The sequence below is a fragment of the Falco cherrug genome, chromosome 2 (assembly GCF_023634085.1).
Source record: "Falco cherrug isolate bFalChe1 chromosome 2, bFalChe1.pri, whole genome shotgun sequence".
Classification (NCBI taxonomy): Eukaryota; Metazoa; Chordata; class Aves; order Falconiformes; family Falconidae; genus Falco; species Falco cherrug.
Genome location: NC_073698.1, coordinates 72,122,751 through 72,139,161, shown reverse-complemented (window position 1 = coordinate 72,139,161; position 16,411 = coordinate 72,122,751). Strand labels below are relative to the sequence as shown.

Sequence of the window (16,411 nt, the reverse complement as noted above, 5' to 3'; positions counted from 1 at the left end):
CTTACTGAAGAGTTGTGTATAAAGTTTAGACATTGTTTGAATTTTATGAGAATTTATCCAGTTCAAATAATGTATTCTATTTATACATCTTTTTTCCCTGTGTTGCTGTTATTATAAGAAACAGCAAAATTTCTGATGAAATAAAATAGGCATAATTAAATTTTAATTATAATTAATTGATAAGGTCACCAGCAGAGACATTTAGCAACTAAGAAATAAGGAGTGCTTTTGAAATATTAAGAAAAATACTAAACCTGTGGCTGAATGATTAAATACTATTGAAAGTGTCCAATTTCACTAACCCTACCATTGTGCTCAAAATCTTTCTTTTTAATTTATGGTGAAAACATATATCTCAATGCAGGAATGGTTTAATACACTTAGCTGAGGCATAAGAATCATATAGCAACTTCAGCAAACAAACAGCCATGTCAAGTTAGCATTTATTCCTTGGTTTGTGAAATTACAAAAAAGAGTAGAGAATTTATCAGAAATCTAGACAAAGTCAATAGTTTTGAAGTCTGCCCTTTAGAGGTTTTAATATTAACGTTGGTACACATTGAAATCAAATTACACTCAAATGAAAGCAAACTTGGAAGAACTACTTTGAAATGATTTGTTTTTCAAAGCAAGCACTACCATTTGTATCATTCTTACCTGCAGAGGTTTTCACAATTTCTGAAGTATTTCTGAGACCCATGAAGTCAAACTGATAAAGTCTCCAAGATTTCTGGTCAGCAGCCTCCACTGAGTTTTTCCTCCATCTGTAAATCATTTCCTCTTTAGGGTAGCCATCTAGAAATTAATATATACATATGTATATATATGAATATATCACATTTCATAAAAAAGGTGCTGCAAAACAGTACCTGTTCACTGCTATTTGGGAATAACTAAATTTATGATCTGATGCTTTCTCAGTGAGTTTGGTGGTATAATTCAACAGAACTAAAGAGTTTTATGGCACACAAAAATATAGTCATAACACTAGCAAAACTATGATTTTTCAAAGTCACTTTTTTCCAATGGAAAAAATCCTGATTGGTTCTATCAGAAGTAGATCTCTTCAGAGATGCAGCTGATTGTACTAATTAGAGATCCAGATACAGAAGTATACTATTTTATGTATGCTGTGAAGAAGCTGTGCAAACCAATAGAATGTTAAAAAAAAAAATGGGAGGTGGGGGCGTGGGGGGTGTGCAGTGTCAGTGTAAGATGCAAAGACTTGAAAAAGACTGTTTTGAAAGTGTCGATAGTTCTAAGATGGTGTGTGCTACTGTACCTCTGAAATGAGCTCAGTAAAGTGCAAAAGAGCAAAATTTTAATTAGTATGAAATTTTTAAAGTGATTATGCCATCATATTATGTCTAAAAGCTGTGGTATTTAATGAGTCATCACCTGATCTCTACAGCTGAAATAGGTTCTGGAAGTCTTCCTTTATCAATTAAGCACTCAGTAGCCATAATTAATCCTCATGCCAATATTTGATTTTCTTTTTATTAGAGAATGGCATTTTCCAATAGAAGTCCAACAACAAATCTTCAACTAGCTCAAACCATAATAATAGACTATAGAGAAAACAACAGCACACCCATGCTAGTTAAAACTGGATTGTTCTGTAATGCATAATACAATAAATTCTTATTCATCTAATAATTAATATTGTAGATGTAGATTGCAAAGCAAATTAAAAGCCTAACAACAACAATAGCCAGTCAATATAACTGTCTCATCAGTGATTTTTGTTTCCCATTGAAGACTGATTAATTTTCATATTTGCATTGCAAAACAGCTTCTCTGGTCATGGTGCTATTTCCTTGATGTTTTCCTCCTGTGAGTGTCTTCTCCATCTTGTTTAAGGTTCCACCCTGCTGGGGCACTGCTGTAAGGTGTGCATGGCCTCATTTATCCTTCTCACTAACTCAGCATGAAAAGTAACTACAAGTCCCTCAGTTCTAATCTGTAGAAAATTACTATGTGTTAATTCAAAATGCCACGTTCATATATTTCCCATCAATGCAAATAAAGAAATAACTCATGAAGGACCCGACTGAGTAACAAACACAAGCCCTGCCATTCTCCATGACAGCTCTTGCTGCCAAGCAGATTTCACTGCCAATTCTGCTGTGCCAGTCTGCAAGACTGATCTAAAGGTTAATCTTTTTTGGCTGGCAGATTATGTCAGATGATTCAGAGGTACAGTGAAAGAAGTCAAGCTTTGCAGAGTCTCCAAGCCTTAGCCCTGCATCCTCTGAAATCTTCTTGAGCCTGGATGCTATTTGACAGAGCCCTTGGATCACACTCCTCTGACATAATGTCTCCCTTGAATGGAAAGCTCTACAGTTTATCTCAAGAGTCTTCTCAAATTGGCTTCATTTATGGAGACTGATAACTTTTCCCTGCAGTTCAGGAGGGAAGAAGCATCAGATGGTGTCACCGTGCTGTAGCTGCTGTGTCCTCACGCTGGGTGGCAGTGGCAGAACCGTCCCTTCCCCACAAAGCAGTACCAGGACCACAAGGTGGGCTGACATGTGCTCTGGGTCCTACTCCTTCCTCCTGATCTGCCTCCTGATGTAGAAGAAAGGAAGCCCTTGCCCCATTGTACCAGCTCCCACTGCAGAACTTGTGCCCCCAAGTGCTAATGTGCAGATTTTGTAGCAGGCAGTAGCTGGGGCCCCTTTTCTCAGGTAAATTTCACAAGTAAAAATGCTTCAAATATCCTGGAAGTAACAAAGATAGATAGATAGATAGATAGATAGATAGATAGATATAAATAAAATACACTATTTAAATTTGATCCAAAATGAACTTTTTACTTTTTTTCCCCAGATTTCACTGAAAAAGTTGTGTCAATTGGTCTTGATTTCAATTTCTTCCTGATTTTTTGGCTTTTTTTTTCATCCCATGGCCACCCCACCAAAAAAAAAATCCATGACACTGTCAGTAAGCTTGAAAGCTTGCTATGATTATCCAAGGCATAGCTGCTTATCCTGGCATGAGCAGCAGGTAGTCAGGAACAAGTTCATGAGAGTCTCATCCTTCAGCATTTTTCCTGTAGTTTTGACCAAGAAGAGACAGATTCAATTTCAGAATAACTACTTTTGGTATTATTCATCATTATTAAATAGTAAGCAGCTAACTTCAGGAGACCATCATGCCCTTTCAATAGGAGTCCCCTTAACCCACAGTTGCTTTTACAGTGGTTGGGTTACTTACAAAGGAGGTAAGTACTGGTGATTCAATGGGAATTGTTTCAACCTGTTAAATAACTACTATTATATTCTGCTCCAGTGTCAGATGACTTCACTTTTCAATTCATTGAAAGAATATAATATCTCTTATGGAATAAAGACACATCTGCTTGGACAGTATAGCACTCCTAGGATTAATTTAACTTACAGAATGGACTGCTCATGATGGTTCTTCTTTTAGTGATATCCAATATTTCTTGTATACACCCTAATCACTTCTAGCCCTCTAAATGCTTCATTTTAGAAAATATAAGAACAAGAGAATGCAGCCTCTGCTGTTCGGCCCGCAACACAACTAAGAGTGTGTTATCTATAGAAATGTCTGTCTTCTTTCTCTTCCCCAGCATGACAAATGGTAGTAAAATACCTTACATTCTTGAGCTAGTGGCTTCAAGTCAGACATGCTGAATCAATTGCTACCAAGTGTATTTACCTTGTCAGGTTGCTTTAGGTTGTGTAAGTATATCCATACTGCAGCAGGGCAGGGCTCCAGGAGGCCCTGGTGGCTTTCCAGCAGATGCCAGTAAGATGGTGAGGGGCATGCCATGGGAAGAAGACAACCACAGCAACCAAGTGTGTCTTCTGCGTTACAGCCACCCCAGTTCTGGCAGCCTGCAACTCAGGTTCTTCTCAACCAGTTTATGTCAACACCTTCATTTTCCCTCATGTGGATTTACTTGATTGCCTTTAAATTCTCGTATATTTTGCCTTAATGGTTATTTTGAAGTCTGTGCTGTAGCTATTTGCATCTTCGGCAGGTATTAGATTTATATACTACCATGCCAAAGACTTTTATAGAGCACCTTGACCATTTGGGTTTTTGTAAGACCAGTAATATGTGCCTTCGTAAAACCAGGTCAAGGACAAATATGGTTGAAGTTATTTCTTTAAGAGCCCAGTAGAAAGTATTCATGTAATCCCACCTGTTCACTTCATCAAACATACTTAATGGCTTTTGAGTAACACAAATTATTGGTACCTTTGTTGCTTTACTCATAGACTTGAACATGTACATTTTCAAAGCGTACCACTCACTTTTACTCCAATAATGCAGACATGGATAAACAATAAATGCACTTTTTGCCATTTTGGAGGTGAACCTCTTATAGCAAAAAGCCAAAATGTCATGACAACCTGTGAGATTCTCTGGATTTTGTTTTATTTCCCTTTTGTTGCTGGAATAGTTGAACTCATATTACCACATCTTCTCACATCACCACCATATTTATAACTGACCGGTTAAAAATATTTAAACTTCATTCTTCATGTTCATACCACTTCTCTTTCTAGGGAGACTCAGTGATTTGTGCAAAAGCCTCCACCAAACTGCTGAAAAAAATGATCAAGGCCAGAAACAACTACAGGCTGGATGAGAGCCACTTGCAATCACAAGATAGCTGTGAGAATTGGTGTCAACTGGCCCTGAAGCACGTCTGCTACCAGAGTCAATGCTGATGGAAAATCAGCAACTTCTGTAATACAACCATTGATGTATCCATACTGCCCCTGACCTTGATTTCCCCAATGATGTTGTTAGTCTGGGCATCTTAGATCAACACTTTATCTCCTTGTTTCTCCTTCTTTTCTGTGATAATGGTTGGTGAGGCCACACCTTGAATACCATGTTCAGTTTCAGGCTCCTCGCTACAAGACAGACATGGAGGTGCTGGAGCGTGTCCAGAGAAGGGCAATGAAGCCGGTGAAGGGTCTGGAGCACAAGGATTATGAGGAGCAGCTGAGGGAACTGGGGTTGTTTAGCCTGGAGAAAAGGAGGTTCAGGGGACACTTACTACTCCCTACAACTGCCTGAAAGGAGGTTGTAGCGAGGTGCGTGTTGGTCTCTTCTCCCAAGTTACAAGTGACAGGACAAGAGCAAATGGCCTCAAGTTGTGCCAGGGGAGGTTTAGATCAGATATTAGAAAAAAATTCTTCACTGAAAGCATGGTCAAGCATTGGAACAGGCTGCCCAGGGAAGTGGTGGAATCACCATCTCTGGAGGTATTTACAAGACATGTTAAAGCTTGGACTTGATTTTAAAGGTATTTTCCAACCTAAATGATTCTATGATTTTAAGAAGTGAGTAGAGATGGGAAGGATAGCAGGAAAGGGGTCATGTCAAATAGGACACAGACCATGTGAAGAACCAGCTTCTGTCTAAAAAACTTCCCTTAGAAACATATCCAAGACATAGAAGGACAGAGAGGCATGGAAAAAAACCCCACCTCTTTCATTTCTTCAGACATATTTTTTTTCCCATTCTGTGAAATCAATTTATTTTACTGCTGATTCCCCGCACTTTGTATTCACATGTAACATAGGCAGACCCTGCTTGTAGCAGAAGGAATAATGCAACAAGGAAGGTTATCTCTTCTTCCTAGCTTTGGAAAAAATTGGATGCTCAGAGCATGTGATAAGGATTTAATGAAAACAGGAGCAAGGCTGAAAATGTGTGTGTGGGGGGCGGCTCAGCCAAGAAAGGATCAGTTCAGTTAAGTATGTGCCAGGGGGCTGATGCTTGTGACAGAAGTATGTATTTGAAAGACATAGCCCAATTCTGGGAAGGTTCTTCTTGTCCAGGGTTGTACACTCAAAGTTGGGAGAAAGCATGATCTGAAAGACAAGCTGTCACCATCAGCTAGTGATCAGACTTCACACCACAGACACAGAGGGAGTGTAGTAGATTCAACTGCTGCTGCTGAAGGTGGTCAGGAAAGGGACGGTGCTCTGATACAACTAGAGGCAGGTGATGAGCAGCCCTATACACCCTGCAACCAGCTGCTTCCAGATAAACTTTGCTTCCTTGAATGCTACCCAGTAAACTCTTCTTCAGGCTCATCAGGAGACCTCTGCCAACACAGCCTCAGTCAGACAGAGAGGGAGGCCACTGTCAGCACAGACCCGGTCAGAAGAGGATAATGAAGTCCAGAAATGCACCATTCTCTGGTACTCTGCTGTGGATGACAAATCATACGCTGCCACAGGAGCTGCCTGGGCTCTTTTTCTTGTTACCAGTCTTTATAAATGCTCCTTTGTTGGCAAGCAAACTGCATTTTTCATCCAAACTTCTCAACATTTCAGAGGAAGAGGTTTCTCGGTGATCTATTCCTGTATCTGTCTTGTGTCTGCTCTCAGAAGGTGTGTTTTTTAATTAGGAGAATCCTGGAAGTCCCCTATTAAAAATGATACCACCTTTGTATGCACTTATTCACGATTGTATGCACTTATTAAGCACAATTAGATGGCAAAAAGAGTAAAGTTTCAGTTGTTTTGAAATAGAATAAAATTAAAATCAGGGGATATAGAAAATTCATTATGTCTTTTAAAGGAGGAGCCCACCAGGGTAGACTGAAGCAGAAGCAGGGAAAGAGAGTGGAGACATTTAGTTGTTTGCTTAAGACCTGTGGAAAACAATACTTGCAATTGAATGCATATTGAGTTCTCTGTTCACAAATGAAGGTGACTAGCCTTTTTCTCACCCACTGATTTAAGGAAATAAAATATGTGGTATTTTAAAAGACAGCTATAAGAAAAACCGATAAATGTGAATGCTGTAAAGATAGCTTTAAAACCTGAAGTGATTTATTTCAGCAGTTGTAGATAATTGCACTTAGGTGATAACTACAGCAGTTATAAACGTTATTCTTTGCCCTGTTTGCTTGCATTGGTAATTGACACCTTATTAACAGTACATTAGCTCATGAAGAAAATCAACCAACATAACCATGACTGCAGAATAATGGATCTAATACTGACCTGAAGGATACGTCTCCCACTGAAAAGAACAAAGTTTTTCTACATGAAAATGTGCTTTAATATGATTGTGGTATCACTTTGGCTAAGAACTAGAGGATCCAGTTCAGACCATCATCAACAGTAATGTTTAATTATCCTTTTACCCGGGACTAATTCTCTTTTTTGAGAGAAGTGCTAGAACAGTGATACAACTTACTGATACATTATATGGCAGCTTAGCTTTTGGGGGGAACTTCTGGGCCTTCAACGTAGAAAGGAGGAAAAGAGAAGCGTTTCTGTTAGAGAAGTAAGTGCCAAAAGAAGGATTTTCTGTTAACTAGCTCTTGTAGGGAGTAATCTTTTTTCCTTGTTTTTTGCTACTCATAGACAAATTGTAATCTTGGATGACAGAAAAAAAAAAAAAGAAAAAAAAAAGAAAATGAGAAGGTAAAGAAGGAAAGCAGACAAGAACAGGGCTGGACTGAAAAGAGAGCTGGAAGTTTTCCCTTGAAGATGTTTTGAGATATGGCTTTTCCATGTACTCACTTTCTGAAAAAAACACCATAGTTTTCTTTTAAAATCTAACAGATACTTCTCATATAGGGGTGCTATTATTTTGTCGCACACAGCCCTAGTAGTGAAAAATCTCTGTTCTGAGTATCAGGTTCTAAAGGATAGGTGTGTCACCATCCACTGTTCCTTTCAGTATAACTACTATGGACTGTTTGTTTCAGTATAATTATTATGGATAATTACCATCAAACAGTAGTTGTGCAACATTATATTGTTGAGGGCAGCTTAATCAATAACTCCAAGAAAGATCCGAAAAAAAAAACCCTTCTTGCAAAGCCAGATCTGAAACCAAACTTGCCAAAAGAAGTTGAACTTGGTCAAGACGAGTCCATACAGGGAGAGAGAATTGAGGTTCATTTCTTAGTCAGCTGTAACTGGAGGGTCGACTATCGTTTGAGACCCCCAGAAGTTTTCTTAAATACCTGTAAGGAGCATGTGCGATGCTTAATTAATATAGTACCACCTATTCTTGGGAAACAATTGAATATATATGACTCTTCTGAGAACTGCATAAACATACGTATATCTCTATAATCTTGCCTAAATGTAACATGGCATGTGCATTAAGTGGAGTGATCCCCCATGCATTCAGTGCTGCAATAAATGAATGCCTGCTTCTTAATGCTCCACTTGTGTTTTCTTATTCCCAATTTCAGTGACAGGTGGAATAGCTTGAAATTACATTAAGAAACTACGGTACTTCTGTTACATCATCATACCTTTGTACTCTGTCCTTATGCTCGTCAATCAGTTTCCCTTTTAACACATTTGCAATCTGTACCCAGAGTGATTTGGGTTTGGACAATAGTTGGTTTTATCATATATTGTCCCTAGAATTACACTTTTCTATTGTTTTGCAAATGCCTTCACCTCTTCTGGAAAAAAAAGCCAAACCCAAAACCAAAAAAACCCCAAAGAAACCCGAAAACCAAAATGAAAACATGTCTTATAGCATGTCAATGTTTTGCTATGCATTTTTATTTATATACTTATTTTTACTGCATGCTAACAGTTCTATTTGGAAGATAATTTTCAGAATTCATGTTCAGCAATTGCTTTTGCCTATTGCTTGCATTGCTCTGGCCAGCATATTATCTCACACATTATTCTACGAGTAACTAGAACACCTGGAAAATGTCCAGAGTTTTCTGATTTAGCTGTATTGCATCCCCACTCCTAACATCACTAATGATAAATATGCTTATCTCGCTTGTAGCTTACTGAATATAAATTGTACCTTCTGTAAGGAGAGAGTTCTTGCACAGATCAGTGTGCTGAGGACATATATGAAAACCTTGCCTAGGCATATGCAGCCTTGTTCATGTTTTTTATGGAATTTTATGGGGCTTTACTCCAACCTCCTGTTTTGTTATGTATGGAACAATATGAAGACTTTACCTTTGTTTTTCTGCAATACTAATGCCTTGCACAGAAAAAATGAAAGTCCTGAAATCAGTTTCCATATCTCAAATTCGCTCCTGATATGAATTATTCTGGAATATTTAGTCATTCTATTCACCACATATTTAGAAGTTTTCTGCTTATAAACAAAGATGCCAGAAAGAGACAGATTTTTTTTTATAGCTACCTGTACTGATTTTTCATTGCTAACATAGCTATTTCATAACGATCTTGTAAAGTTTCACATGTGTGTCATTACACACAACGAATAGTACAAGACTTTATTCATTATGTGGATTAGATAATTTTTGATCATGTAGGCCAAGCCTCACATTTCTACTGGCTGTGAGACTACAGGTGGGATTCCAGGTAAGAGGATACTTTCAGAAATGTATGCCAAAGAGGTGGCCTTTCAGAGGCTGCTGGGATCCTGTGCCACTGCTTTGCCATACCTAGGTCTCATATACCATGGCCAGATCTGCATAGAGATGGGAGGCTTCACCTGAGCACTTGCTGTTTTCCAGAAGATTTGGGGTGAGATTCAATCACCTGGCAGACTTGCCTCTCCTCCCTTCTTTTACATGGAATTCACGTGGCCTACAACGACTGCATGATGCTGAGAACTCAAGAGCTATGTACTACTGCCAAGAGATTGGCCTCATTACTGTACTGCTAAATATGTACATCGAGATCCGTAATAGAATGCAAACAGTGCAAAATGAGTATTTTAGCAGCTAAAATTTTCTGTTTGGCTGACTGCATGAAGTCAAGTGAGAAGAGAAAAATTATTTCTTTTTATAGTTTGCAAATGACTATCAAAGAATATTAAGCTGCATGCAAGATTTTCTAAAGTCTATTTAAACATGAATTCTGCAATGGATGTGCTAAGGGCAAATTTTGAGGTGCTTCCCAGGATTTTTGCTGAGATGTGTGAAGTATGAGTGGCTACATACTCAAGTCTTATCTCAGGCAGATGTAGGTGATGAAGGCAGTCACTTGCAATTTTCTGTATAGAAATTGACTCTTAATTCAGCTTTATGAGAAAGAGGAAGCCAAAATCATAACAATAGAGCAGATGAAAAATATTTGGGTAAACCAGAGAAAGTTGAAGCTCCTGGCATCAAAATTTAAACCCAAACCTAGTAGAGATTGCTTTGGACAATTTAGAAAACAAAGCTATAAAATAGCCAAAGTGAGACATAAACCTCTCAGTTTATTAAAGGACTATCTGTCAAACCTGTAGTTCTTCAGTCTGCTGTTGTTATAGCCAGGACGCAGCCTTCCTCTTCCATTAATTTAAACTGCACTTACATTGAAGATGCTCAGTGACATTGCCCTTCTTAAGTGCTGAAATTGCTTACAACTAGGATGGATAGCAGTGCCACCAAAAGATGCCGGCCAACTGAGTTCAAGCACTCCAGTGGGAGTGGAATACCATTCACTAGATGACTTTAAAAATACTTTTTTTCCCCCTACTGACTATGTAGGGCACCTCAAATTTAGGGGCCGAATAAATTAAATTAAATGGAGTAAATTCCATCAAAGATCTTTAACACAGATGTATGTGAATTGAATTTAAAATACCATGTAAATGCTCAGTATCACCTTCAACAGTTAAGGATATTAAAACATAAAATAATCTTGCCTTTACCCATTTAATGGCAGTAATTAACTGTATCATCCATGTAGGACTACTAAGATTTCCTTAAGATTGTCCTGATGAGAAAGATAACATTGTTTGCTTCATCCATTGCTTTATTAGACAAAGTGCTCAGAAAATGTGTTTTGGCTCATCTGAAAAATATAATGAACAAGCAGGGATTCTGATGGAGACTCTGAGCTCTAGTAAAGTAAACAACACAGCCATAAATAGCCCAGGAAATGAAAGAAAAGACACTTACACAGTTTTTTAGTCCATGCAAGTGGGTAGGAATGAAGTGAACATAATTTACTTACAGTTTTCTTCCTTTCATTGACAAGTAATCTATTTATCCACACTTAGTAAGAAGCCCTTTTTAACACTGAGAACTCATTTTCTGTTTCTCAAATGAACATGACAGTATTTAAAGATTATGTTAAACATGCTTAATCCTTATCCTCCAACTGCTTGTCAATAATTAGTATGTATATGTTAACTATGAGTGCAACTGAAAAAGGGATATCCATTAGCAGTAAAATAATAGAATATTATGATTAGAAGTATACTATTATCAGCATGTGAATATAAGTAAATAAGCTATTTGTTGTATAAAGTACATAAAAAAAACCCGGGCATGGAATAGCCTGAATTTCTAAAAACAAGCAAGAAGACTTTGCAGTCTCATAAAAAATAATAACAATAATTGAGTAAGCATAGATAAAAAAATATATTCACAACTTGAAGGTAGTTGCTACAATGACATAGTAATAGCATCCACAGAAGTATTAGCATCCACCTATTTATCAGTGCCCAACTTCTTAGGCTAGAAACACACTACAACCTATCCACATTGTCCCATGTGCAGAAATTTTCTATCCAATTTCAATTACGATAGTCATTGTAGTTATATATTCAGCTTATATAGTCCATAGGGTTTGTGACTAGCCTAAACTGTACATTTTCAGACCCACAAAAATGAAAATTTAGGTATTGACATTTCTTTTTCTGAGTTGCCATGAAACCCATTTCAGTCTTCACAGGAGCTACACCAGCAAAGCCCGTGGGTTTACATAAGCTGTCAGAAACGTACTATGCTCAGTCAACATAGCATTAATGGAAGCACGTATGAATTAAAGATTTCCATACAAAATTATTATGACTTTTTTATAGGTCTTCTCAGAGTGTATCACGAATGGATAATAAAAGGGAAAACAAAAGAACACTCAAAACTGAAAACACAGGGTCTTTTCTGAGTACTGCCATTTCACCAAATAAAACAAGTTGCAGCATAAACTCAAAACTAAACAGAAAATTTCATTAAGCCTGAGATTAAGCAGGGTTAGCTTTTGAATGGTTTGTAAGTGTTGCTGCTGTTGAAAAATAAAGGCCATACAAACACTTTTTATTGAAAGACTGATTTCTCTGTTTTGCATCACAGTGTAACTTAACATGTGAACTGACGTTGGAGAGTCAAAATCAGTTATTTAAAGCTAGGTTCTTCTATTCGGGTTTTTTTCAGTCTATCAACTATTCACAAAGAAATGAGTGGTATCTGCTTATTCATGTAGTTGTTATCGTTCTGTATGTAGATTTATTTGTCATTTACACACACTGATAGTCACTTGAACGCACACAAAAATTCACAAAAAAGAAGTTTTTATAGCTCTGTAAAGTAAAGCAACAGAGGGATTTCTATGTTTTGTAATATTTTGCTAGTTTTCAATTTTAGCTCCCTAGGACATATCTGCACCTTATAGGTATAGCATGCAAGACTAGGGAACTGAAGATAAATGTTAAGGTTGTTTTGTGTGTCTCATACTTACAAAAAGAACAGTTCCTGAAAAGGTCATGGCTAAGATGTAATCTCCTTGTTCGTAATAACAGCTCATCAGAAATTATCTGACAAAAGGAAGTTTCAGATGACTTTGTTGAGTCTGACATATTTATAGTCACACTCAATTACATTAGTGAGAGCACTGCACTGTTTTCATTTAAACATCAGCAACAGTGTTATGATGAATTGGTAAATACATTAATTTTGCATTCACTAAATTTGGTCTTCCTCTTCTCTGGAAGCATTTATCAATGCCTTGGTTTGTCATTTACTTTCCAAGCATCTCAGGGCTGTCGCCTCTCCAGTTAATGACTTTTCTCTCCCCAGACTCTAGTATTTTAGTGTTCGTATCTCATTTGCTCTCAGGATACTGCTGATGGAAATTAGCTGATGCTTCTATGTAGTACACCAGTTCAAGTATTCTTCATCTTTTTCTCATCTTTTGAGGTACATTATTGATCACAGCGATTTTTCTGTGATGTGTCTGTGTATCTCAATGCCTTAATCTCTTGTCCAGGTATGCTATTTCAAGCACATGAAACTGTTCTTTTGGTTAGCTTTACTTTAGCTCAGCTAAAACATGGTTTCTAAAGCTTCTGTGGAGTCATGGTCTTTTGCTTTTCTTTCCAGATCCCTGCAGTGACTGTAAAACTCAGTATCTTACAGTACACCATAGGGTAAATTCTGAGTCTCCTGGTAGTTTCTTTCTCAATTTCTGATCCCAGACACTAATCGTGATCTTTAGACGATCAGTTATTGCTCTAAAATTGAAGAGCTTTGTTTTTGGTAAGGCTGAAGGAGCCAACTCACTAATATTTTTGCCTGTTAAAACAAAGATATCATCGGCTGTATTTCTCTCATGCATTTCAGTTTTCCTTGTGGCAACCGAATTCCTCAAATTCATAGGCAGCTTTGCCTGTAGTTAATTGATAAGTATTAAGATCAAGTTCTATCCAAAATAGGTCTGTGTACCAAGTGTACATAGTTTTGTGCTGCTTTATTTTCCACTAAAACTTTAAAGCAGCAGTATTGTGCATCAAGACATAACATCATCACCTCCAATAGCTCTGAACCCTCCAGAGGTTATGGCTCCCCCAGGTCCTTCCAGGACATCTAGCAGCTGCCACCACTCAAAGAACCCCATATGTGTTGGCCACAAGGGTGCTCCCAGCTGCAGCCTGGGGAGCCCGGCAGCCCTGTCCCAGACAAAGGTGCCTTCTGGCCCTTGAGGGATTCACTGTGGAACTGCCTGTCCTGCAGTGGTGAAAATGGCAACGATGCCACTTTCACAAAGCAGTTGCCAGTTTCTGTCAGAATCATTTATTCTCGCAAAGTGTGTGCCCATGTTTCTGAGGAAAAATATTTTCTGTATATCCAGCTCATGGAAAACCCCTTTTTAAAAATGGGGTTTGTGTGTTTATATTTAGAAAAAATATACATTATAAACCAGTGAGATTCTTTGTGCAAGATTCTATGTGTGAGAATTCCTTTTTTTTTAAATTTTTGGCAGAGGTCAAATTTCAGTTTCTTCCCAAGTTCCCCATTGTTCTTCACTCTTGTTGCTCCTCATACCCCAGCACCAGTCTGAACACTGTTGGTTTGAAAACTGCACAGCTGTTTTATGGTTATTCCAGGCCCTGTATAAATCATACTTACAACTATTTTAAAAGAATAAATAATCCCCAGTCAGAAAATCAAAACTCCAGCAGTTTTTGCTTTATGTGTCTCTGGGCCAAGTTACAGTAATTAAATCTTTTTTTTTTTAGCTTGGTTTGCTTAGGAAACGAGGCTTATGTAATTTGTGGTCTATGTTTATGTGTGTGTTACCTGTCCTTGCTTCAATAACATTTGCACCCATTCACTAATTTTATTGAAATCTGACAGAAGAAAGTAAGCCTCAGATATTATATGTTCTGTAAAAAGAAGCTCCCAAACAGGGGAGACATTTCTTAATGATGCCTCCCAAAGAGGAAAGGGCTGTAGCCTTATGAAGGATCAGAGAAAGCCACTCATCCTCAAGTTGTACTGCTCCTGCAGTCAAAACCGCTTCTGATGCTGAGAACACTGCACTGTTCTGATGGTCCAACTGAAACAGGGAGGGGAACAGAGCACCTGCTCTTAAAAATAGATATGTGGGCTCATTCAGTCCTAATGCCACACGTGTTGCAGAGCTCAAAGTCTCGACTTTGAGTCTCAACAGGTCTCTTGATGATGTCTGTAGTATGTAATTTCTTTGTGTTGCTTTCATCATGCATTTCTCCAGCAGCACTACTTATTTTAGCATCCTTCCCAGGAGATCCTTCCCTACTACCACCCAGTGATTTGGCAGATGCTGTCTTTAATTGGGCCTTAGACTGCTCAAATGGCTTTGCCCAAGGACACTGACAAGTAGGAAACCTCATCCTTCAGAACTACCAGCAGATGAAAAACTGTCATTACAGAGGCTGCCTGGACACTGCTTTCTGTTTCTGAGCAAGCACAGGTTTTTCAGCTGCAGGGGATGACTGTGCCATGACATGCTATTCTTTCATGCCAGTTACATTCATTTGAAGGTGACTGAAGGCGTGCCCCAGCAGACCACTGCTGACACCAAGTCTTCATTTCCATTACCTTAACCCTTTTGGTCTTCTATCTTTATCTTAAATTTTAGTCCTGGATTTTCTTTCCAGCCTACAGCACTGCCTTCCTTGAAAGTATTTTGGAAGAGGTATATGTTTTAATTACCTCTTTTTTCCCTACCCGTCTCCTTCTTTTGCTGGGTACTTAAAACCCCGCTGCAAGTGATCTTCATTCTGTTTGCCCGTTCACTGAGGACAGATCGCTGAAGATGCTAGAGGCAGCTATGGCTTAACAGGTCTGCAGGATGGGAAGCCCAGCTTCAAAACACACAGCCCACATCCCAGGGGAGAGAGCCTTTGCAGAAGCAGGGGCTAAAGCAATTCAAATGCAAAGGGCTCAGATGGTTGGGTCTAAGTCTTTAAGTCTTTACAAGCTTTCCATGGCTCTGGCATGGGCAAAAATGTCAGCAGAAACATGCACACTGCTGCCCCAGACAGCAGACTGCTGCTGACTTTGCCTGCCCTAGCGCTGCCCCTTCTTGCTTGCCAGGAGCAGGCTTCTAAAGCAAGAAAATCAAGACAACAAGAATCAATGCACAAGTGAAAGAGGAGAGCAAGGAGAGCCCTACCACCTAAAATATGCTCCTTTGCCTGCCAGAACAACCAGAAGAATATAAAGTGAGACGGGCACAGGTGGCAGCATTTCTTTTCTATTTGGAAGTGAACCCCACTGAGAAAGGAAGAGGATAAAGTTCAAGCTGGAGCCTGAATATGTTGAAAACCTGTGAGCACCTATTACAAGAAGTCTGGATCAAGCAAGGATTAAATTCTGTGAAAATAAGAGATCGTGTTCATGAATGTTAGGTCAGAAGCTGTTATTCAGGTTCAAATTTGATAACGACAAAAATCTTATTTCTCAGCTCAAGAAAGAAGCAGCTCCACCACCCACTCATTACAGCAGTGTACCTAGTTGTACAAAACTCCCTCTCCTAACTGTCCACAGTCTCCTGTTTTCTTTGAAAGCAGTTGCTGAAGTCCAGGGCTGCTTGCATTGGGTCCCCACACCCTTCACAGAAAGGTCTCCACAACTTGCACAGAAATTACAGCAATTACATACAGAAATTACGAAGCCATATGTCTGTATGTGACAAATCCCGCTCTTTTCTGCAAAAAGTCTCCCATGCCTGCTAACTTGGCAGCCTAAATAACAACATGCACAGAATAATCACTGTCCTGTCTCTTCATCTGGTTTGCCAAAAGGAAGGAAACAACAGTAACCGCAATGCTATCACACAGCAAAGCAATGCAGCAGCCCTCCTAGCACTGACGTAACCCTCCTCTCACCAGTGAGGTTCAGTGGACTCCCATGAATGAGGCTGTGTGTCAGGTAAGGAGTGAAAATGGGGCTGAAGCCCACACTTGC

The 16,411-nt window shown here is 38.7% G+C and overlaps 1 protein-coding gene across 1 annotated transcript in view; it reads right to left on the bottom strand.

Annotated features, from left to right (window-relative positions):
• LOC102046998 (gamma-aminobutyric acid type A receptor subunit gamma3) overlaps window positions 1-16,411 on the bottom strand; it is a 154,285-nt gene that overhangs the window by 51,079 nt on the left and 86,795 nt on the right. Inside the window, exon 3 of the mRNA XM_014279459.3 lies at window positions 658-795. Within this exon, the coding sequence (XP_014134934.2) occupies window positions 658-795 (138 nt within the window). The remainder of the gene's footprint in view (window positions 1-657; window positions 796-16,411) is intronic.